The sequence below is a fragment of the Oncorhynchus mykiss genome, chromosome 13, assembly GCF_057628025.1.
Source record: "Oncorhynchus mykiss isolate SJ-2025 chromosome 13, ASM5762802v1, whole genome shotgun sequence".
NCBI classification, from domain to species: Eukaryota; Metazoa; Chordata; class Actinopteri; order Salmoniformes; family Salmonidae; genus Oncorhynchus; species Oncorhynchus mykiss.
The window spans coordinates 36,165,566-36,190,741 of NC_143034.1; the positions used below are offsets into that span (position 1 = coordinate 36,165,566).

Here is a 25,176-nt window from a genome sequence, read left to right on the forward strand (position 1 = left end):
GCTTACTGACTGCTGAATACCAACTATCAATCACTTAGATCATGTATTTTCAGGTATAGATACATCCTTGGGACGTCCCTAGCCCATTGAAGTTGACATTTAAAATGGTTAAGGTTTGGGGTTATTGTAGGGATTTCCCAAGGATCCCGGATAGCATTGACCATTGTGCATTCTTCTGTCTCTTTTACATAGCAGGTGATGGGTTCTGACTTCTGAACTTCTGAAAATATGAAATATCCTTATGTGAAGTGAAATTGAATGAAACAATAATGTATGTTGATGCTGTGATCACTTGACTACATAGCTGATGCCTGCTGGACACTGTGATCACTTGGCTACATAGCTGATGCCTGCTGGACTGTCCATTAATCACGGTACTCCATTCTGTTTGTTTAGGTTTTTATCTGTCGGCCCCAGCCGCACTCAGGCTCTGTGTGTAGTTAATCCGACCCTCTGCCTAGTCAACGCCATTTTACCTGCTGTTGTTGTGCTACCTCCTTTGTCCCACCTCCCACACATGCGGTGACCTCACCCATTACAAACAGCATGTCCATAGATACAACCTCTCTTATTGTCACCCAGTGCCTGGGCTTACCTCCGCTGTACCCGCACCCCACCATACCCCTGTCTGTGCATTATGCCCTGAATATATTCTACCATGCCCAGAAATCTGCTCCTTTTATTCTTTGTCCACAACGCTCTAGGCGACCAGTTTTGATAGCCTTTAGCCGCACCCTCATACTACTCCTCCTCTGTTCCGCGGGTGATGTGGAGGTAAACCTAGGCCCTGCATGTCCCGAGGCACCCTCATTTGTTGACTTCTGTGATCGAAAAAGCCTTGGTTTCATGCATGTCAACATCAGAAGTTTGTTTTACTCACTGCTATAGCACACTCTGCCAACCCTGATGTCCTTGCCGTGTCTGAATCCTGGCTTAGGAAGGCCACCAAAAATTCTGAAATTTCCATACCCAACTATAACATTTTCCATCAAGATAGAACTGCCAAAGGGGGAGGAGTTGCAGTCTACTGCAGAGATAGCCGACAAAGTAATGTCATACATTCCAGGTCCATACCCAAACAGTTCGAACTACTAATTTTAAAAATCTGTAAACAAGGGCACCCTCATAGACGTCATCCTGACCAACTGGCCCTCCAAATACACCTCCACTGTCTTCAACCAGGATCTCAGCGATCACTGCCTCATTGCCTGTATCCGCTACGGATCCGCAGTCAAACGACCACCCCTCATCACTGTCAAACGCTCCCTAAAACACTTCTGCGACCATGCCTTTCTAATCGACCTGGCCTGGGTATCCTGGAAGGATATTGACCTCATCCCGTCAGCCTGGTCCTTCTTTTAAAGTAACTTCCTCACAATTTTGGATAAGTATGCTCCGTTCAAAAAATGCAGAACTAAGAACAGATATAGCCCTTGGTTCACTCCTGACTGCCCTCGACCAGCACAAAAACATCCTGTGGCGGACTGCAATAGCATCGAATAGTCCCTGCGATATGCAACTGTTCAGGGAAGTCAGGAACCAATACACGCAGTCAGTCGGGAAAGCAAAGGCCAGCTTCTTCAGGCAGAAATTTGCATCCTGTAGCTCTAACTCCAAAAAATTATGGGACACTGTAAAGTCCATGGAGAACAAGAGCACCTCCTCCCAGCTGCCCACTGCACTGAGGCTAGGTAATACTGTCACCACCGATAAATCCATGATTATCAAAAACTTCAACAAGCATTTCTCAACGGCTGGCCATGCCTTCCTCCTGGCTACTCCAACCTCAGCCAACAGCACCGCCCCCCCCCCCCCCTCCCCCCGCAGCTACTTGCCCAAGCCTCTCCAGGTTCTCCTTTACCCAAATCCAGATAGCAGATGTTCTGAAAGAGCTGCAAAACCTGGACCCGTACAAATCAGCTGGGCTTGACAATCTGGACCCTCTATTTCTGAAACTATCTGCCGCCATTGTCGCAACCCCTATTACCAGCCTGTTCAACCTTTTTTTCATATCGTCTGAGATCCCCAAGGATTGGAAAGCTGCCACAGTCACCCCCCTTTTCAAAGGGGGAGATACCCTGGACCCAAACTGTTACAGACCTATATCCATCCTGCCCTGCCTATCTAAGGTCTTCGAAAGCCAAGTCAACAAACAGGTCACTGACCATCTCGAATCCCACCGTACCTTCTCCACTGTGCAATCTGGTTTCCGAGCCGGTCACGGGTGCACCTCAGCCACGCTCAAGGTACTAAACGATATCATAACCGCCATCGATAAAAGACAGTACTTTGCAGCCGTCTTCATCGACCTGGCCAAGGCTTTTGACTCTGTCAATCACCATGTTCTTATTGGCAGACTCAGTAGCCTCGGTTTTTCTAATGACTGCCTTGCCTGGTTCACCAACTACTTTGCAGACAGAGTTCAGTGTGTCAAATCGGAGGGCATGTTTTCCGGTCCTCTGGCAGTCTCTATGGGGGGTGCCACAGGGTTAAATTCTCGGGCCGACTCTTTTCTCTGTATATATCAATGATGTTGCTCTTGCTGCGGGCGATTCCCTGATCCACCTCTACGCAGGCGACACCATTCTGTATACTTCCGGCCCTTCCTTGGACACTGTGCTATCTAACCTCCAAACAAGCTTCAATGCCATACAACACTCCTTCCGTGGCCTCCAACTGCTCTTAAACGCTAGTAAAACCAAATGCATGCTTTTCAACCGTTCGCTGCCTGCACCCGCACGCCCGACTAGCATCACCACCCTGGATGGTTCCGACCTAGAATATGTGGACATCTATAAGTACCTAGGTGTCTGGCTAGACTGTAAACTCTCCTTCCAGACTCATATCAAACATCTCCAATCTAAAATTAAATCTAGAGTCGGCTTTCTATTCCGCAACAAAGCCTCATTCACTCACGCCGCCAAACTTACCCTAGTAAAACTGACTATCCTACCGATCCTCGACTTCGGCGATGTCATCTACAAAATAGCTTCCAATACTCTACTCAGCAAACTGGATGCAGTTTATCACAGTGCCATCCGTTTTGTTACTAAAGCACCTTATACCACCCACCACTGCGACCTGTATGCTCTAGTCGGCTGGCCCTCGCTACATATTCGTCGCCAGACCCACTGGCTCCAGGTCATCTACAAGTCCATGCTAGGTAAAGCTCCGCCTTATCTCAGTTCAATGGTCACGATGGCAACACCCACCCGTAGCACGCGCTCCAGCAGGTGTATCTCACTGATCATCCCTTTAGCCAACATCTCATTTGGCCGCCTTTCGTTCCAGTTCTCTGCTGCCTGTGACTGGAACGAATTGCAAAAATCGCTGAAGTTGGAGACTTTTTCTCCCTCACCAACTTCAAACATCCGCTATCTGAGCAGCTAACCGATCGCTGCAGCTGTACATAGTCTATCGGTAAATAGCCCACCCAATTTTACCTACCTCATCCCCATACTGTTGATATTTATTTACGTTTCTGCTCTTTTGCACACCAGTATCTCTTCCTGTACATGACCATCTGATCATTTATCACTCCAGTGTTAATCTGCAAAATTGTAATTATTCGCCTACCTCCTCATGCCTTTTGCACACAATGTATATAGACTCTCTTTTTTTTCTACTGTGTTATTGATTTGTTAATTGTTTACTCCATGTGTAACTCTGTGTTGTCTGTTCACACTGCTATGCTTTATCTTGGCCAGGTCGCAGTTGTAAATGAGAACTTGTTCTCAACTAGCCTACCTGGTTAAATAAAGGTGAAATATAAAAAATAAAAATATGATGTACAATTATTCCATGATGTTTCTATATGATAACAATAGCCTAATATATTTAATATGCTATATACTAACAGTTTCAATAATTAATTTATTTTAATTAACTTAATTATTATGATTCAACGTCAGTTCACCGTCTCACCGCATACTGTATTGGAGCAGCAGCAGCTGACTTGATCATTGATGCTAATCAGCATGTTTGAATATGAGAGTAAATAGAGCCGACTACAACTCTAAAAATATAGGGTTCAACTGGAGTTGTTCTCAGATCCCCTAAGAACCGTAGGGTTCTTGGTCAATGAAAAACAGCCCCAAAAGTTTCTTCAAAGAACTTGTTAGAAGGTGGGTTCATCGAGGAACCTCCGTTGTTGCTGGACTTCTTCCGGGAACTTCGCAATTACAACTGAAAACGATGGTGACAAGTTTGGATGCGATAACAAGTTAAAAAGGTTAAGTTGTGTTGATGTTTGGCTCTGAATATGTCTCGAAATAATTTATTATAATAATATAACATACTAATAATGAATAACGAAGACAATGATGGTTTTCTGTGAATATCTTCCATAACGTTACTATAGTTAATTAACGTAAATATTAGAAAGCCGGGTGACCGTCAGGGTTGTATGAGCTACAATACAGTACCGTTATCTAGCTAGATAACGTTATGTCCTAACTAGGCACAACTACAGTGCCTTGCGAAAGTATTCGGCCCCCTTGAACTTTGCGACCTTTTGCCACATTTCAGGCTTCAAACATAAAGATATAAAACTGTTTAGACTTGATTACACACAGGTGGATTGTATTTATCATCATTAGTCATTTAGGTCAACATTGGATCATTCAGAGATCCTCACTGAACTTCTGGAGAGAGTTTGCTGCACTGAAAGTAAAGGGGCTGAATCATTTTGCACTGAAAGTTTTTCAGTTTTTGATTTGTTAAAAAAGTTTGAAATATCCAATAAATGTCGTTCCACTTCATGATTGTGTCCCACTTGTTGTTGATTCTTCACAAAAAAATACAGTTTTATATCTTTATGTTTGAAGCCTGAAATGTGGCAAAAGGTCGCAAAGTTCAAGGGGGCCGAATACTTTCGCAAGGCACTGTAAGTTTGGATTATTTCCCTCAACTATATTCTTTCCTATATATTGTATATAGTTTCCATAAAGCCAACTTGGCTTAATGAAAATTGTACACTATAATAAATGTAATTTATAATTCACAGCAGACAGTATCTCATGTAAAAACAGTACTCTTTGTGTAGAGACCAGGTTCTGGCCCTGGGGTCATCTCTCTCTGGTACCATATAGAACATTAACTCATGCTCTGGAATGTGGTCTCTTTAGGTTTTATCACCCAAAAGACATTGTAATTCTCCTGTCAGTATTATCTCCCAGAGGCCCATCCTCAGTAGAACACACAGACACAATAGTTCTAAGAACCCTCTATTCTGTTGCAAAAAACAACAATTTTATCAAATAAAAGTATTATAACAATGTTGCAGTTTTGCTCTGTGTCCACTGAAAGTTGACTAGTAACAACAACTGGGACCTAAAAGACACCCACCATGAGACCCAGTAAATCTGCCCAAGAAGAGGCAAACAAAAGAAAAACCAAAAAAGTGGATCAACTAAAGGTGTTGACTCTCCACATCTATCAAGACAACTGGAGCACTGGGCCAGACACTCTTAAATAGAACCTGGACCAGCTCAGGTGAAACACCTTCCCACTGACGAGATGGACAAGCCAGCACAGGTGTTACACATACTAACGAGATGACACCAATCAGTGCATCCTACGTGCTAAAGTCCAACCTATAACATAAATGGAAAAAGCAAAGACTGTAACACCTTAAGAGAATGCGCACCACCAACAGAAAACAACTTCCATTTCACATTATAATCAACTACAATATAAACATGGTGTCTACTGGCTGTCAACAATTAAAACAAGAAAGAATAACGTGTATTTTTCATTTTAAATCGGTTCTCCCTACATGTCGTCTTCCCAAACCTCACTAGCTTCTAGAACTCTCGTCCCCTTGGAACGAGCCCAAACAAAACTCATCTCCAAAATGGAAAGTCAAAATAATTTGTGATCCATGGAACGCACTCGCTAAACACAAAACACAAATCTTTTTGACTGCCCAATCTTGAGACAATCAGAAACCAAATGGTCTTCACCATGGACACAAGCACCAAAAATGCTGTTGTTTTAACAAGTAGCAATAAATCACTGATATCGATTAGGGGGGAAATCAGGTTGTACGTGCTGTTGAAATTAACACACAAAAAAAAACACATAGAAATGGGAGAAATCTTTTACCTCACTGGTTAGAGGACAACCTGCAGAAGACAGTCAGCTACATTTTGGAGTGATGCATTTAAATTTCATAAAGCCAACAAACATAAATCAAACATTTATGGTGGAAACTGTGGCTGGATTAACGAGAATTTTATCTTTAAAATGGTGTATAATACTTGTATGTTTGAGGAATTTTAATTATGGGATTTCTGTTGTTTTGAATTTGGCGCCCTGCACTTTCACTTGCTGTTGACGAGGTGGGACGCTACCGTCCCACTGGTGCCAGACAGGTTAAAGCATCAGACAAGTTCAGTACGTATATTTGATTTTATAAAAACACATGGGGCGATTGGTAGAAAGAACAGATGGTTGACCAAGATGTATTTTAGTTGGGGACAGCACTGGAACATGATTTTGGGGCTCCCAGGTGGCGCAGCGGACACTGCATCTCAGGGCTTGAGGCGTCACTACAGACACCCTGGATCAAATCCAGGCTGTATCACAACCGACCGTGGTTGGGAGTCCCATAGCACAATTGGCCCAGCGTCGTCCAGGGTAGGCAGTCATTGTAAATAACAATTTGTTCTTAACTGACTTGCCTAGTAAAATAATGGTTACATTTAAATAAATAAAAAAGTGTTTCATGACAAACCATTTTCTACAAATCCGTCAAGGCACCAACTTTGAGAAGGTTTTAAAACAAAGGTTTCAAACCAATTCATGAATGTAATTGAATCTAGGTATGTCTTGCCTTTAATGTAATGGCATGAAAAAAATTGGCTGAATATTATACAATGACTTATCAACAGCTCTAATAATTTGACCCCCACAGGAAATCTACACTGGCAATTCTAGAATATACTATATATCCTAGAAACCTGGTTAAAATATCATTATGAAATCATGGATGAATTCTAGAATTTTCTATATAGCCTCAAAATCTGTTTAAAACGATAATTTTGACCTCATGTATGGCCAGTCCCTGTATTCATAGTGTAGTGAATTTAGGGGTGCTACGCCAAGATTTCTGAACTTCTTGACGAGGTCGCTAGGTGTTGGGTTACGGTTGCTACAATAGCTTTCTCTATGAATTTGAGAGTGATTACATTTCTCCTTTCCCCATCCCTCAGCTGTTGACCAAACCAAGCCTCTGGGCAGCCATTTTGTTGCTGTTTAAAAAACCCACACAACCCAGCAATCTGCAGTTCAAACAATAACAAATCTGTCATTCTACCACTGTTTTGGTAATAAGATGATGATGGGGTTGGAGAAATGCAATTACTTTCAACATTCATAGACAGACCTATGGAGGCAAGGACTGACCATCCATGATAACAACATTATAGTTTTAACCATGTTGAGGCTATACAGTGTTGATTTATATTGTTTCTAAACATTGGAGTAAAAAAAAGCTTATTTGGGTTTCTGATGGGGTATAACAGTTGAACTAAGCTCATGAGGCATGTGTTATATTCTTCAAGAATCAATGGCTATAAATAAATTATTTAAAAGTCACAATATGGATGTAGCAATTGCACATTTCCCCTTGAACACCAAGCATCAGTTCAACAACTGCAGAGTTTGTGCCTCTGTTTTTAAGACAGTACTAACTAGTGTTAATCAGGAAACGGTTTCTCAAAACCATCTTATTGCTAAGTTCACCGTTAGAACCATCGGACGCCTTAAGTTAGCATTAGCCTAGCTAACATCCCCGACCATGCGGTCACGAAGCAACTCCCCTGCTAAAGGAGAGGAGGATATCACAGTAAAACAAGAAGTAGAGAGTGGGGCCATTTCTGTGAAAGGAGGAAGACGCGTTCAGAGTGAAAGAGGAGGAGGATGTTACAGTTAAAGGAGAGGAGGATGCAGTTTATGGAGTTAAAGAGGAGGAGGATGTTACAGTAAAAGGAGAGGAGGATGCAGTTTATGGAGTTAAAGAGGAGGAGGATGAGATGACTGTTACATCGAAAAAGGAGGAAGAAGAAGAGGAAACTGGATATCTGGGCCCGGTTTCCCAAACGCCTCTTAACCAGCCGGCTAGCTGAATAATAACAACACCGTAAATATGAAATTAAATTGAATATCTAACTAGACGACAGAAGTGGGTTTAAAACACTGTGGCTAATATACACTAAAGCGTCTAAAGAGCTTTATTGGTTTGTCTATTTTGTCGAGCAAGCTACCGAGGTGTCTGACTAACTGTTGCTGCTGTTGAAAGAAGCTTTCCGTCCACTAGATTATACATCACACTAACAGCATAACCTTAAAGTCGCAGACCGCCATCTGCTGACTGGAGTGGGTAACGCAGTTGAGTAAAATGTAAATTTCTATCTTCAGACAACAAGTTAAAGTGTAGGAAGCATGAGTTTTTACTCACCAGTGTAACAAAACAGTGTGGTTGAAGCCTTAGTAACTTAGTTGTATTGAAGATCTGGTTACCTATAAGCACAAACAGTTATGTTTTTGGGTCATTACATATTCATTCACTTATTTCCAGATATCTTCTAAACTACCCACAATGCACTTTTTCTCAACGTCATATTGAGTATCTACTCTGTGCTACAGAGTTTGTTTTCCAACTCGGTAGCTGGCTCAAGCTTGCAGATGTCAGCCACACCTCATGCTTTCCATGTACTGTGTGGTTGTGTTATCTAGTGGGAACACATTAGCATGGTAGGCTCTGGTGCCTTCTTGCCGTGGGCTCAAAACAAATGAGAAAATCACACCTGCTTGCTCCTTTTTGTTTGGTCAACTTTTCGGTAGGATGTTACGTTTGATACCGGAGCTACGAGGCATGCATCCAAATCGCTAAGCAGTCAACTTCAAAGCAGTGTGCTGATGCCTGTATCAATGACTTCTGGAGATTCATTTCATCGAACAACCATCTGATTGGTTTGGTATTGGGCTTGTTCGACACTGCAGGCGACTGCCAACTGACTGATCTACAAATCACTATACATCATAAATAACCACTCATTATTATTTATAAGCCAGTCACCATTTACCCACAATTCAGCATGGATTTCATGCTCTCGAACATGGCCAGTGGTTTAGTAGATGACATAAAGGCTACGCTGCGCACGCTCTAGGCCGCGTGGGACGTCATCTATAATAATGTGACTGTTCTAAATTCTGTGTTGCTCAAACCTGTTGAACCTACATTACCTTTCAAAAGTTTGGGGTCAATTAGAAATGTCCTTGTTTTCCATGAAAACATACATGAAATGAGTTGCAAAATGAATAGGAAATATAGCCAAGACGTTGACAAGGTAATAAATAATCATTTATAATTGGAATAATAATTGTGCTTTCGTCAAAGAATGCTCCATTTAAAGCAATTACAACCTTGCAGACCTTTGGCATTCTAGTTGTCAATTTGTTGAGGTAATCTGAAGAGATTTCACCCCATGCTTCCTGAAGCATCTCCCACAAGTTGGATTGGCTTGATGGGCACTTCTAACGTATCACAAGGTCAAGCTGCTCCCACAACAGCTGAATAGGGTTGAGATCTGGTAACTGTGCTGAACACTCCATTATAGACAGAATACCAGCTGACTGCATCTTCCCTAAATAGTTATCGCGTAGTTTGGAACTGTGCTTTGGGTCATTGTTCTGTTGTAGGAGGAAATTGGCTCCAATTCAGCGCCGTCCACAGGGTATGGCATGGCGTTACAAAATGGAGTGATAGCCTTCCTTCTTCAAGATCCCTTTTACCCTGTATAAATCTCCCACTTTACCACCACCAAAGCACCCCCAGACCATCACATTGCCTCCACCATGCTTGACAGATGGCGTCAAGCACTCCTCCAGCATCTTTTAATTTTTTCTGCATCTCATGAATGTTCTTGTTTGTGATCCGAACACCTCAAACTTATATTCGTCTGTCCATAACACTTTCTTCAAATCTTCCTCTGCCCAATGTCTGTGTTATTCTGCCCATCTTAATCCTATTTCTTTTAAACGATCTGAGATATGGATTTTTCTTTGCAACTCTGCCTAGAAGGCCAACATCCCGGAGTCGCCTCTTCACTGTTGACGTTGAGACTGTTGTTGTTGTACTATTTGATAAAGCTGCCAGTTGAAAACTTGTGAGGCATCTGTTTCTCAAATTAGACACTAATGTACTTGCCCTCTTGCTCAGTTGTGCACTGGGGCCTCCCACTCCTCTTTCTATTCTGGTTAGGGCCAGGTTGCGCTGTTCTGTGAAGGTAGTACACAGTGTTGTACGAGATCTTCAGTTTCTTGGCAATTTCTCGCATGGAATAGCCTTAATTTCTCAGAACAAGAATAGACTAATGAGTTCCAGACGAAAGTTATTTGTTTCTGGCCATTTTGAGCCTGTAATCGAACCCACAAATGCTGATGCTCCAGATACTCAACTAGCCTAAAGAAGGCCAGTTTTATTGCTTCTTTAATCAGAACAACAGTTTTCAGCAGTGCTAACATAATTGCAAAAGGGTTTTCTAATGATCAATTAGCCTTTTAAAATGATGAACTTGAAGAATATAAAACATGTTTTGATTTGTTTAACACTTTTTTGGTTACTACATGATTCCATGTGAGATATTTTATAGTTTTGATGTCTCCACTATTATTCTACAATGTAGAAAATAGTTAAAATAAAGAATAAATATTGAATTTGTAGGTGTTGTTGGGGAATAATCAGAATTAGTTGGTAACATAGGTAAGATGTTTTATATTCATCATATGTTTGTAAGTTACTTCTCATCAGAATGTTTATTATTGTATAATACTGTGGTCGGGTTTGCAGTTATCTGTTCTCTGTCAGGACTAAGTTACTTGGGCCGGAGAGAGGGGAGAGGTCAAGCGTGTATCTCTTAGCTCCACAATATCTGTGTGCCAGTCAATGTGTCTCTGTGATCTTGTCAAGATAGGGTGGATGTGATATATGCCTGTTGATATGAGGATTTGTTTTATGGTTCTGAGTTTGAGAAAATAACATAGTTTAGGAGACAAAGCTGAACGATAAATTATGGCCAATGCTGTCTGGCTATGTGTGTCTTTGCTATAAAGGATCTCAGTTGCAATGTGTAAGGACTCTCAGAGAATTCATTTATAGACACTGAATTGATCTGAGAGTCACAGGGTTGTGATGGAGCTCATATACAGTGCCTTGCGAAAGTATTCGGCCCCCTTGAACTTTGCGACCTTTTGCCACATTTCAGGCTTCAAACATAAAGATATATAACTGTATTTTTTTGTGAAGAATCAACAACAAGTGGGACACAATCATGAAGTGGAACGACATTTATTGGATATTTCAAACTTTTTTAACAAATCAAAAACTGAAAAATTGGGCGTGTAAAATTATTCAGCCCCCTACAGTTAATACTTTGTAGCGCCACCTTTTGCTGCGATTACAGCTGTAAGTCGCTTGGGGTATGTCTCTATCAGTTTTGCACATAGAGAGACTGACATTTTTTCCCATTCCTCCTTGCAAAACAGCTCGAGCTCAGTGAGGTTGGATGGAGAGCATTTGTGAACAGCAGTTTTCAGTTCTTTCCACAGATTCTCGATTGGATTCAGGTCTGGACTTTGACTTGGCCATTCTACCACCTGGATATGTTTATTTTTGAACCATTCCATTGTAGATTTTGCTTTATGTTTTGGATCATTGTCTTGTTGGAAGACAAATCTCCGTCCCAGTCTCAGGTCTTTTGCAGACTCCATCAGATTTTCTTCCAGAATGGTCCTGTATTTGGCTCCATCCATCTTCCCATCAATTTTAACCATCTTTCCTGTCCCTGCTGAAGAAAAGCAGGCCCAAACCATGATGCTGCCACCACCATGTTTGACAGTGGGGATGGTGTGTTCAGCTGTGTTGCTTTTACGCCAAACATAACGTTTTGCATTGTTGCCAAAAGTTAAATTTTGGTTTCATCTGACCAGAGCACCTTCTTCCACATATTTGGTGTGTCTCCCAGGTGGCTTGTGGCAAACTTTAAACGACACTTTTTATGGATATCTTTAAGAAATGGCTTTCTTCTTGCCACTCTTCCATAAAGGCCAGATTTGTGCAATATACGACTGATTGTTGTCCTATGGACAGAGTCTCCCACCTCAGCTGTAGATCTCTGCAGTTCATCCAGAGTGATCATGGGCCTCTTGGCTGCATCTCTGATCAGTCTTCTCCTTGTATGAGCTGAAAGTTTAGAGGGACGGCCAGGTCTTGGTAGATTTGCAGTGGTCTGATACTCCTTCCATTTCAATATTATCGCTTGCACAGTACTCCTTGGGATGTTTAAAGCTTGGGAAATCTTTTTGTATCCAAATCCGGCTTTAAACTTCTTCACAACAGTATCTCGGACCTGCCTGGTGTGTTCCTTGTTCTTCATGATGCTCTCTGCGCTTTTAACGGACCTCTGAGACTATCACAGTGCAGGTGCATTTATACGGAGACTTGATTACACACAGGTGGATTGTATTTATCATCATTAGTCATTTAGGTCAACATTGGATCATTCAGAGATCCTCACTGAACTTCTGGAGAGAGTTTGCTGCACTGAAAGTAAAGGGGCTGAATAATTTTGCACGCCCAATTTTTCAGTTTTTGATTTGTTAAAAAAGTTTGAAATATCCAATAAATGTCGTTCCACTTCATGATTGTGTCCCACTTGTTGTTGATTCTTCACAAAAAAATACAGTTTTATATCTTTATGTTTGAAGCCTGAAATGTGGCAAAAGGTCGCAAAGTTCAAGGGGGCCGAATACTTTCGCAAGGCACTGTAATTAAAGATGGACTTTGTGATAACTTGTGTGTGGTTTGCTCTCATGATTTGGTAAATACAGGAAATTTCCACGACAGTGTGTCCAAACAATTGACCGGTACTGTATATGCATTGTGGAGGAGAACTGATCCTAGATCTGTACAAAGGCATAACATCTAAAGCAGGAACAGCTGTCTGTGTTAAAAAGGCCCAGCTGGATTGAATTGAGATATTTAAAATGACATATTTGAATGTTAAATGATTTGTTCACAGGGTCTGTGGAGGCTTGGCATAGTAGTGGTAGATTTGGGGGAGAATTTGATATGTCAGTTGGAATAGTGATAGATTTTTGGAGGGACCCTTTTCACTACAGACAATCAGTGAGCAGCTTCCCTTCCCCCACATATCAGGCAGTTATGTTACAACACTTCTTGCATTCCTCAACAATAGAAAAGCCCACTGAGATAAAACCATTTTTTACAATTGGGAAATAATATGCCATGTTTTACTGGTACCTCAGCCAGCATTGTGAATGGTTAGGAAGTAATATGTCATGTTTTATTCATACCTCAGCCAGCATTGTGAATGGTATCTGAGGCGGTGACATACTAGACCATGGCAGTAAATCTAATACTTAGGTGTTTTTAGTTACGCATGAAAGGTCTGTGGTGGTTCTGTGGTTATAAATTACTGACCTTGGAATACATTTCTGGCCATGCTGGCAGGGTCTGAATCAAACCCAATGTGTACCTGGCACACTGACAGGGTCTGAATCAAACCCAATGTCCACCTGGCACACTGACAGGGTCTGAATCAAACCCAATGTCCACCTGGCACACTGGCAGGGTCTGAATCAAACCCAAAGTCCACCTGGCACACTGACAGGGTCTGAATCAAACCCAATGTCCACCTGGCACACTGACAGGGTCTGAATCAAACCCAATGTCCACCTGGCACACTGGCAGGGTCTGAATCAAACTCAATGTCCACCTGGCACACTGGCAGGGTCTGAATCAAACTCAATGTCCACCTGGCACACTGACAGGGTCTGGATCAAACCCATTGTCCACCTGGTACACACTGGGCTTAACTTTGCTGTCTCTTTCCAAGAAACATGGACAACAAATTAAAGTGCTTGGAAACCTAACAAGTCTTCAGGCAAGGATACTGATGTGGTTAACCAAACCACCTCTAATAGACTTCACCTCCTTGGACCTCATCTCAGTGAGTTTAGGGAAACCTTGGAGGAGAGGGCTTTGGACCTCATCTCAGTGAGTTTAGGTTGGGGAAACCACGGAGGATAGGGATTTGGACCTAGTTCCTTGCATTGAGGAGGAGAGAGCAGCTGTAACAGTACCAGTGGTGTAAAGTACTTAAGTAAAAGAACTACTGACGTAGTTGTTTTGTGGAATCTGTACTTTATTTTACTATTTTTGTTTTGGACAACTTTTACTTTTACTTCACTACATTCCAAAAATAAAGTAATATTTTAGAATAGAGTCTGATGGAAACAGAGAACATCCCTGGTCGTCCCTACTGCCTCTGATCTGACGGACTCACTAAACACAAATGCTTCGTTTGTAAATGATGTCTGAGTGTTGCAGTGTGCCCCTGGCTATCTGTAAATAAAACAACAAGAAAATGGTTCCGTCTGGTTTGGTTAATATAAGGAATTTGAAATTATTCATACTTTTACTTTTGATTCTTAAGTATATTTGAAACCAAATACTTTGACCTTTACTCAAGTAGGGTTATAGGGTGTCTAATTGTTCTACATTTTTTCTATATGGGTGATTTAAAATAGCCTGTATTGTTTTTGCACAGACTACACACCCTTACCTAAACAGCAACCTCACATAAGACGTAGAAATCAAAGGGAGAGAAATTGGGAATTGAATAACTGCAGTTGACATAGCTAAGTAAATGGAAGAATACTCTTATTGCAATGTGAATTGCTCTTAAAAGGGCCTCTGGTTGTGCATAGTGTAGTCTATGGTGTACAAACAAATCATGACATTGGATTGATAGACACATGAGCACACATATATGCATGTGTAGCATTTGACAATAACAGGATCATATCAAGGATGGCATCACAAATGAATACATAAATACTACTTGAAGCTTGATGATGAGTTGATCATTTGAATCAGCTGTGCAGTGCTGAGGCAAAAACAACAATGTGCCTCTTTGAGTCCCCAGGACTGAGAACCTCTGCTCTTCATTGGGACCTCTTCATATGTTGACTGGCTTTCATGGCGCTCTTTATCTGAGGACAGAAAACCTCACAAGAAACAGACTTCATTATAGTCAAATTACACCACACGGAATATTATGTTACTATTATCTCCGTCCTCACTTCTAGGGACGGGAACAACACAAAAGTACCTGCCCTATCCAGAATAGCCTCCTCTCTCACTGACAGTTGGGGCTGCTATCCTTTCACCCTCCTCCATGGCTGTTAGCTAGCTACCTACAAATGCATTTGGAGTTTGTTTTTTACTGTGATAAATAGATAGCTAGCTAATTTAAAGTTAGGTAGTTGCTGATATTTAATTAACTTAGCTAGCTATCTATCTATACAGTATGTGAAGTTGTCTAGATAGCTCATTTAGCAGCTCATTTGAGTTAGCCCGCACTGTAGCTAGTTAGCTAATAATACATTGGGTTTTTTTTTACATTTCCAAAATCTATTTACTTACTTACTTGAATAGGTTCTCCCAGCAATGTGGACAACTGGAAACAGGGCAGCAAAGTTTGTCACCAGAGCGTTTTAGAGGATAGTACTATTGAACTATGTACCCATTTAATAACCAGACCTTCATACAAACTTGCTCTGCTGAATTCTTGGAGTCACAACGGGCGGCCTAAAGTCCATCTGCTGACTGGACGCAGGTGAGTAAAATGTATATTTTATTTTCAGACAAAAAGTTAAAGTGTAGGAAGCATGAGTTTTTACTCAACAGTGTAACAATACAGTGTGGGTAAAGACCTATTAACTTAGTCGTAGCCACGATTTGGTTACATATGAGTACAAACAGTTATGTTTTTGTTTAATAGTTACAAAATTAAAATGACAAGTATGACAATTGGGTACTTTTTCCACCACTGTATTTTTATAACGATCACTTGCGTCATGCAGCCATTCCTCTGAGTAACCCCGCTGTCTGAAACACTCATCCAGCCATTCCTCTGGGTAACCCCGCTGTCTGAAACACTCATCCAGCCATTCCTCTAGGTAACCCCGCTGTCTGAAACACTCATCCAGCCATTCCTCTGGGTAACCCCGCTATCTGAAACACTCATCCAGACATTCCTCTAGGTAACCCCGCTGTCTGAAACACTCATCCAGCCATTCCTCTGGGTAACCCCGCTATCTGAAACACTCATCCAGCCGTTCCTCTGGGTAACCCAACTGACTGAAACACTCATCCAGACAGTCGGCTTGTTTGTCATAGTCACTATGTGTACTACAAATCCTGTGTATGCGACTGTATTGGCTGATGGGGAGGATCTTTTTTAGGGGTGTAGGGTGGAAGCTGTCCCGGCGTAACAGGGAATTTATGCCCGTCGGCTTCCTGTATAGGTCTGTGCTAAAGCCACCCCCCTCCCTTTTAATAAAATTGTCCAGATAACTTGTTTCATGCCATCAAAGGTGAGGGTGAATTTCAGATGTTCACTGCTTGTATTGATGAAGGAGTGGAATCGATGAAGTTCCTCTGCTGTCCCCTGGAATAGAAGGAACACTTCATCAAAGGAAGCCATTTACAGAGCCTGGTGAGATGCTAGAATGGTTTGTTAGGGCTGACAATCACATTATTCTCAAACTCCACAAACAAATTGGCAAAATTAGATGCTATTTTAACACTACAATGACCATAATGCACTGCGTGTCTACTTGCCGTGTCTGTTTATTTTACACCTGCTATGTAAAAGAGACAGAATAATGCACAATGGTCAATGCTATCAGGGATCCTTGGGAAATCTCTACCCTAAACCCTGACCTTAACCCCTACCTTAACCATTTAAAAAATCAACTTCAATGGGCTAGGGACGTCCCACTTTATTGACTGACTGATCCATTCATCCTTCCATCCCTCCTCAGCCTTCCTCTCCTCTGAAGACCCAGTGAGGGTGGAGCTCAGTCAGAGAGCTGTTGAGGGACTGGTTAGGAAGAACACTTCTACAGCCAGAGAGGTGAAAGGTCACACATGGTTTAGATGGTAAATATTTATGTCCCCTTTGCGGTTCATCACGTAAGCAAAAGGTAATATGTTCCATCATCCATGTTTATTTACATTAGTGCAAATTGTCCATTGATATTGGTGTAATTTCTCACCCCTTTCGGCTGTATGAAAGTTAATTTACCGTCAGGCACATGCATTCGTACTTTGATATTATGAAGGTAATTTGTGTAAAATATACTTTTCCCCACTCATTCACCCCATCTTTTACATTGTTTATGCATATTCGGTGGCCAGACTCAAATTCGGAACACAATGCCCATCCTGGCTGATCTAAACCTAATGCAGCATATTGTGACTTTTGTGCATCCAGACCTAATGCAGCTTGGAATGATCAGATGACAGAAGTCACATTTAGGTGCCAGGGGTAACTGAGGCTGTAGATGCTCCATATCCATTACTTGTTTTATTTGATATGACTAAATGTGTTTCTTTCTGTGTTGCAGGGGCAGTCAAGAAATGGAACGGCAAAGCCACAGAACATGACATAAGCAGAGCTGTGGGCGACCACCTCAAGCCTCTTGTAGAGCCAGGGGTGGTGTTTACCACTCCATCTCGCCTTTAGCAGGCTGGAAAAGTGGGAATATACTGTTTTTCATACTAAGATGGACCAAGAGTCTGTTGATTAATTGTTCATTTGTTTTGCAATATGTTCAAATCATATCAAGCTTTATTTATACAGCACATTTCAGACATGGATGAAACACAATGGCTTCACAGGGAAAAACAATGAAAATAAACAGAAATATTGAGAATAAAAAACTGAAGACTAACAACTGAAATACTAATGAGCATTGTAAGGAAATGCCATTGATTAAAATATTAACAATATGATGCTACATCCAACCCAAAACATAACTTGTTTTTTAGGAGCGGTTCCGATAGACACTATGGTGTTCACTGAAAGTTGACTAGTAACAACAACTGGGACCTAAAAGACACCCACCACGAGACCCACTAAATCTGCACAAGAGAAAAACAAAAGAAAAACCCAAAACAAACTGAAAGACAGGAAGCAAACCAAAAAAGTGGAGCAACTAAAGGCATTGACTCTCCACATCTATTAAGACAACTGGAGCACTGGGCCAGACACTCTTAAATAGAACCTGGACCACCTCAGGTGAAACACCTTCCCACTAACGAGATGGACAAGCCAGCACAAGTGTAACTCATACTGACTAACAAACTTTTTTTTTCTTCCACTTTTTGTTAAATCTCATAAACAGTAACTATTTCATTTCAGAGCCTGTATTTTGCCCCTGGGGCTAATATCCATATCATGTTGAAATCAATTGATAAGGGGGCAAACGTTTAAGCTTCATTGTGACATCATAAAAATACTCTTACTACTACAATGTTAAAACATTCTACATTGTGACATTAAGTCATTGATATCATGAAACAACTCCTTCATGTATTTTCTGATGTTTAATCAGAGATCTTTTATCAGAGTATCTCTTCCCACATTGATTACAGCTATAAGGTTTCTCTCCTGTGTGTGTTTTCTGGTGTACAATAAGACCACTAGATGAAGTAAAACTCTTCCCACATTGGTCACAGCTATAAGGTTTCTCTCCTGTGTGTATTCTTTGGTGGAATGTCAGAATGTTTGATCTAGCAAAACTCTTCCCACATTGATCACAGCTATATGGTTTCTCTCCTGTGTGTGCTCTCTGGTGTACAGTAAGACAGCTAGATGAATTAAAACTCTTCCCACATTGATCACAGAGATAAGGTTTCTCTCCTGTGTGTGTTCTCTGGTGTACAATAAGACAACTAGATGAAGTAAAACTCTTCCCACATTGACCACAGCTATAAGGCTTCTCTCCTGTGTGGATTCTATGATGAATTTTAATGCCTGATGAGGAGGTGAATCTCTTCCCACAGTCAGAGCAGCAGTGAGTTCTCTTCCCAGTGGGTCTCTGCAGGTGTTTCTTGACATGTCCTGATGTGGAGAGACTCTTCTCTGCCTCATCACCATCATGAGGTTGTTCAGGCTCCCCAGAGGATCCACGATAGTCCTGTATCTCTCCTGTGTGAACAACAAAGACAGATGATTAAAGGCCCACAACAGCGGTAATCCACTGTAAAAGATGATGCCAACAGCATAGCCATAATGTTCGACAACAATTGAAGTCTGTAATGGATGTTAAAATTATTTGACAATTGTCTTAAAATGAGCAAGAATAGTCATATTTTGTCTTGTTTTCACATAAGTAGTGACATCGAAGATTGTAGGCTAGAAGTAAGATATTCATGTTGTTGAAACTAAGCAGTGTGCCAGAAGTCTTTTGGTCTCCAATATAGGCCCCTTTGTGTTTTCTAAAATTGCGGCACGATGGCAATTTGATTGCAGAAAGTTCTCCCTGCTAATGAGGAAACCGATAGTTATGGATGTCGTATATCTGCCTGGAGCAAAAATTGTGAGCAAAGATTTTACTTTTTTACAATGTATTCTGAATGTGAATGTGGGAAAACTCAGGGGAGTAACCTCCATTTCCAGGTTGCTTATGAGTACATTTCACACTACTTTGGATTATAATTGTAAGGCTCGTTTGAATGTCCTGTTTGCTACAGTATTAAGATGTGTAATTGTTGAAAAACCGCGTTAATGACAGTATCCATTTGGGTGTTGTCAATAAAGTTACGATATTTATTTTTTACATTTTACAGTGCCTTGCGAAAGTATTCGGCCCCCTTGAACTTTGCGACCTTTTGCCACATTTCAGGCATCAAACATAAAGATATAAAACTGTATTTTTTTGTGAAGAATCAACAACAAGTGGGACACAATCATGAAGTGGAACGACATTTATTGGATATTTCAAACTTTTTTAACAAATCAAAAACTGAAAAATTGGGCGTGCAAAATTATTCAGCCCCCTTAAGTTAATACTTTGTAGCGCCACCTTTTGCTGCGATTACAGCTGTAGCTGTCGCTTGGGGTATGTCTCTATCAGTTTTGCAGAGACTGACATTTTTTCCCATTCCTCCTTGCAAAACAGCTCAAGCTCAGTGAGGTTGGATGGAGAGCATTTGTGAACAGCAGTTTTCAGTTCTTTCCACAGATTCTCGATTGGATTCAGGTCTGGACTTTGACTTGGACATTCTAACACCTGGATATGTTTATTTTTGAACCATTCCATTGAAGATTTTGCTTTATGTTTTGGATCATTGTCTTGTTGGAAGACAAATCTCCGTCCCAGTCTCAGGTCTTTTGCAGACTCCATCAGATTTTCTTCCAGAATGGTCCTGTATTTGACTCCATCCATCTTCCCATCAATTTTAACCATCTTCCCTGTCCCTGCTGAAGAAAAGCAGGCCCAAACCATGATGCTGCCACCACCATGTTTGACAGTGGGGATGGTGTGTTCAGGGTGATGAGCTGTGTTGCTTTTACGCCAAACATAACGTTTTGCATTGTTGCCAAAAAAACAATTTTGGTTTCATCTGACCAGAGCACCTTCTTCCACATGTTTGGTGTGTCTCCCAGGTGGCTTGTGGCAAACTTTAAACGACACTTTTTATGGATATCTTTAAGAAATGGCTTTCTTCTTGCCACTCTTCCATAAAGGCCAGAATTGTGCAATATACGACTGATTGTTGTCCTATGGACAGAGTCTCCCACCTTAGCTGTAGATCTCTGCAGTTCATCCAGAGCGATCATGGGCCTCTTGGCTGCATCTCTGATCAGTCTTCTCCTTGTATGAGCTGAAAGTTTAGAGGGACGGCCAGGTCTTGGTAGATTTGCAGTGGTCTGATACTCTTTCCATTTCAATATTATCGCTTGCACAGTGCTCCTTGGGATGTTTAAAGCTTGGGAAATATTTTTGTATCCAAATCCGGCTTTAAACTTCTTCACAACAGTATCTCGGACCTGCCTGGTGTGTTCCTTGTTCTTCATGATGCTCTCTGCGCTTTTAACGGACCTCTGAGACTATCACAGTGCAGGTGCATTTATACGGAGACTTGATTACACACAGGTGGATTGTATTTATCATCATTAGTCATTTAGGTCAACATTGGATCATTCAGAGATCCTCACTGAACTTCTGGAGAGAGTTTGCTGCACTGAAAGTAAAGGGGCTGAATAATTTTGCACGGACAATTTTTCAGTTTTTGATTTGTTAAAAAAGTTTGAAATATCCAATAAATGTCGTTCCACTTCATGATTGTGTCCCACTTGTTGTTGATTCTTCAAACAAATAGTTTTATATCTTTATGTTTGAAGCCTGAAATCTGGCAAAAGGTCGCAAAGTTCAAGGGGGCCGAATACTTTCGCAAGGCACTGTAGGTCTGTAACAGTTTGGGTCTAGAGTGTCACCCCGTTTGAAGCTTTCCAATCTTTAACAATCTTGGACGATACGAAAGAGGTTGAGATAATTTTAGAAAGAGAGGGTCCATATTGTCTAGCCCAGCTGATTTGTACGGGTCAAGGTTTTGCAGCTCTTCCAGAACATCAGCTATCTGGATTTGGGTGAAGGAGACTCTTGGAGGCTTGGACAAGTAGCTGCGGGGGGTGCAGAGCTGTTGGCCAGGGTTGGGGTAGCCAGGAGGAAAGCATGGCCAGCCGTAGAGAAAAGCTTATTGAAATTCTCGATTATCATGGATTTATCGGTGGTGTTAGTGTTTCCTAGCCTCAGTGCAGTGGGCAGCTGGGAGGAGGTGCTCTTATTCTCCATAGACTTTACAGTGTCCCAAAACTTTTTGGAGTTAGAGCTACAGGATGCAAATTTCTGTTTGAAAAAGCAAGCCTTTGCTTTCCTAACTGACTGTGTGTATTGGTTCCTGACTTCTCTGAAAAATTGCATATCGTGGGGACTATTCGATGCTAGTGCAGTATGCCACAGGATGTTTTTGTGCTGGTCAAGGGCAGTCAGGTCTGGAGTGCACCAAGGGCTATATCTGTTCTTAGTTCTACATTTTTTGAAAGGGGCATGCTTATTTAAGGTGGAGAGGAAATTACTTTTAAAGAACAACCAGGCATCCTCTACTTACGGGATGAGGTCAATATCCTTCCAGGATACCCGGGCCAGGTCGATTAGAAAGGCCTGCTTGCAGAAGTGTTTAAACAACTTTAGTTCATCCCTAAGGGTCGTTACAGTTGTAATTCAGACAAAAACATGTTCTGACCATCACAGGTACATATACCCCACTTTGGACACTCCCCCCCTTCCCTCCAATCCTTACATCTTCTGGGTCGACAGGAAGAGGGTAACAGGATACTAAACACTTATTACTCCCTTCAGGGGATCTGACCTGACCTCCTGACCTCAACCCCTCCTTCGCCTAATCCACAGATATAGCAATCCTGTGATCTCCTCCTGTCCACCCAGCACATTCCACTTTCTACAGATCTCACTCGTTTATATACTCTGCGTCTGACCTATCATGTTTTTAATATCTCAATGTTCAAAGTTTAGAATCCAACAATAGTCATAAAGTTACACTCCCTTTCAGTTGGTCAACTTCAGGAAACATACTATGGGAAAATACAATTATTCCTCATGCAGACCCAAACAGATACTAAATGAAACGGCCCCTGGCAGACCACCCAGACCTGACCCTACAAGATACGTTAGAGGAGGACCCCGCAAGAACGGCAGAATTTACGAAGTCCAGCAGCGGGGGGGGGGGGGGGGGTTCTTCTGGTTAGGTTGGGGTGGCAGCGTAGCCTAGTGGTTAGAGCGTTGGTTAGAGCGTTGGACTAGTAACAGAAAGGTTGCAAGATCGGATCCCCAAGCTGACAAAGTACAAATCTGTCGTTCTGCCCCTGAACAAGGCAGACCCACTGTTCCTATGCCGTCATTGAAAATAAGAATGTGTTCTTAACCGGCTCCACCTAGTCAGGTTATATTGATGACTGGCTCCCTCTAGTCATTTGTGTGTCTTATTTATTTAATCAAACAGCGTGCTTAAAGCATCATACGTTCAGTACATATAGATTTTATAAAAACACATGGGGCGATTGGTAGAAATTACAGATGACTCTTGGTTGACCAAGATATATTTTAATTGGGGACAACACTAGAACATGATTTTGGGGCTCCCGAGTGTTGCAGCAGACACTGCATATCAGTGCTTGAGGAGTCACTACAGACACCCTGGATCAAATCCAGGATGTATCACAACCGGCAGTGATTGGGAGTCCCATAGGGTGGCGCACAATTGGCCCAGCGTCGTCCGCGGTAGGTAGTCATTGTAAATAAGATGTTGTTCTTAACGGACTTGCTTAGTTAAATAAAGGTTACATTTAAATAAATAAAAAAAGTGTTTCATAACAAACCATTTTTTACAAATCCGTCAAGGCACCAACTTTGAGGAAGGTTTAAAACAAAGGTTTCAAGCCAATTCATGAATGTAATTGAATCTAGGAATGTCTTGCCTTTAATGTAATGGCATGAAAAAAATTGGCTGAAAATTACACAATGACTTAACAGCGCTAATAATTTGCCCCCACAGGAAATCTACACTGGCAATTATAGAATATACTATATAGCCGCAATCTGTTTAAAACAATCATTTTGATCTTGTGGATGGCCAGTCACTATTCATTGTGTAGTGAATTCTGGGGGTAGCCCCGAGCTGAACTCAAACCTGGGTCCAGTGACTGTCAAGCCAACACCTTATAACTGTTACGCCAAGATTTCTGAACTTCTTGACGAGGTCGCTTAGTGTTAGGTTACGGTTGCTACAATATCGTTCTCTATGAATTTGAGAGTGGATATACTTCTCCTTCCCCCATCCCTCAGCTCTTAACCAAACCAAGCCTCTGGGCAGCCATTTTGTTGCTTTTAAAAAACCCACACAACCCAGCAATCTGCAGTTCAAACAATAACAAATCTGTCATTCCACCACTGTTTTGGTAATAAAATGATTATGGGGTTGGAGAAATATAACTACTTTCAAAATTCAGAGACAGACCTATGGATGCAAGGACTGACCATCAACATTATAGTTTTAACCATGTTGAGGCTATACAGCGTTGATTTACATTGTTTCTAAACATTAGAGTAAAAAAAAGCTTATTTGGGGATCTGATGGAGTACAACAGTTGACCTAAGCTCATGAGGCATGTGTTATATTCTTCAAGAATCAATAGCTATAAATAAATAAGTCTAAATATGGATGTAGCTATTGCATATTTCCATTTTAACACCAAACATCAGTTCAACTGCAGAGTTTGAGCCTCTGTTTTTAAGACAATACTTACTAGTGTTAATCAGGGAACGGTTTCTCAAAACCATCTTATTGCTAACTGCACCGTTAGAACCATTGGACACCTTAAGATGCGTTTGGGAAACCGGGCCCAGATATCCAGGGTCCTCCTCTTCTTCCTCCTCCTTTTTGGACGGGACAGTCATCTCCCCCTCCTCCTCTTTCAATCCATAAACTGCATCCTCCTCCTCTTTCACTCTGAACGCGTCTTTCTCTTCTTTCACAGTAACGGCCTCACTCTCTACTTCTTGTTTTATTGTGATATCCTCCTCTTCATTAGAAGGAGAGTGGCTTACTGGCCGCATGGTCGGAGATGTTAGCTAGCTAGGCTAATGCTAACTTAACCAGCCCGCTAGCTGACTAATAACAACAACACCGTAAATATGAAATTAAAGCGGATAACTAACTACAGAAGTGGGTTTAAAACACAGTGGCTAATATACACTAAAGCGTCTAAAGAGCTTTCGGCTATTTTGTCTAGCAAGCTACAGAGGTGGGTGACTAACTGTTGCTGCTGCTGAAAGAAGCGAGGCATGCGTCCAAATCTCTAAGCAGTAAACTTCAAAGCAGTGTGCTGATTGATGCCTGTATCACTTTATCGTCATCAACGACGTCTGAAGATTCATTTAATCGAACAACCACCTGATTGGTTTGGTATTGGGCTGGTTCGACACTGCAGGCGACTGATTGATCTACAAATCACCTCGCATGATAAATAACTACTCATTATGATTTATAAATCAGTCAGCCAGTCACCATTTACCCACAATGCAGCATGGATTTGATGCTCTCGAACACGGCCAGTGGTTTAGTAAATGACATAAAGGCTATGCTGCTACGGTGTGGGATGTCATCTATAATAATGACACAAAGGCTGTGCTGCTACGTGCTACGGTGTAGGA

The 25,176-nt window shown here is 41.6% G+C and overlaps 1 protein-coding gene across 1 annotated transcript; it reads right to left on the bottom strand.

Annotated features, from left to right (window-relative positions):
• Positions 1-17,708: 17,708 nt before the first annotated feature.
• LOC110487384 (uncharacterized) lies at positions 17,709-24,943 on the bottom strand. Its single transcript, XM_021559316.3, has 2 exons — positions 24,270-24,943; positions 17,709-19,088 (listed from the first exon to the last, which is right to left on the bottom strand). The coding sequence occupies exons 1-2, from the start codon at positions 24,577-24,579 to the stop codon at positions 18,451-18,453; spliced, it is 948 nt and encodes a 315-aa protein (XP_021414991.3). The 5' UTR covers positions 24,580-24,943; the 3' UTR covers positions 17,709-18,450.
• Between the last annotated feature and the right edge of the window lie 233 nt (positions 24,944-25,176).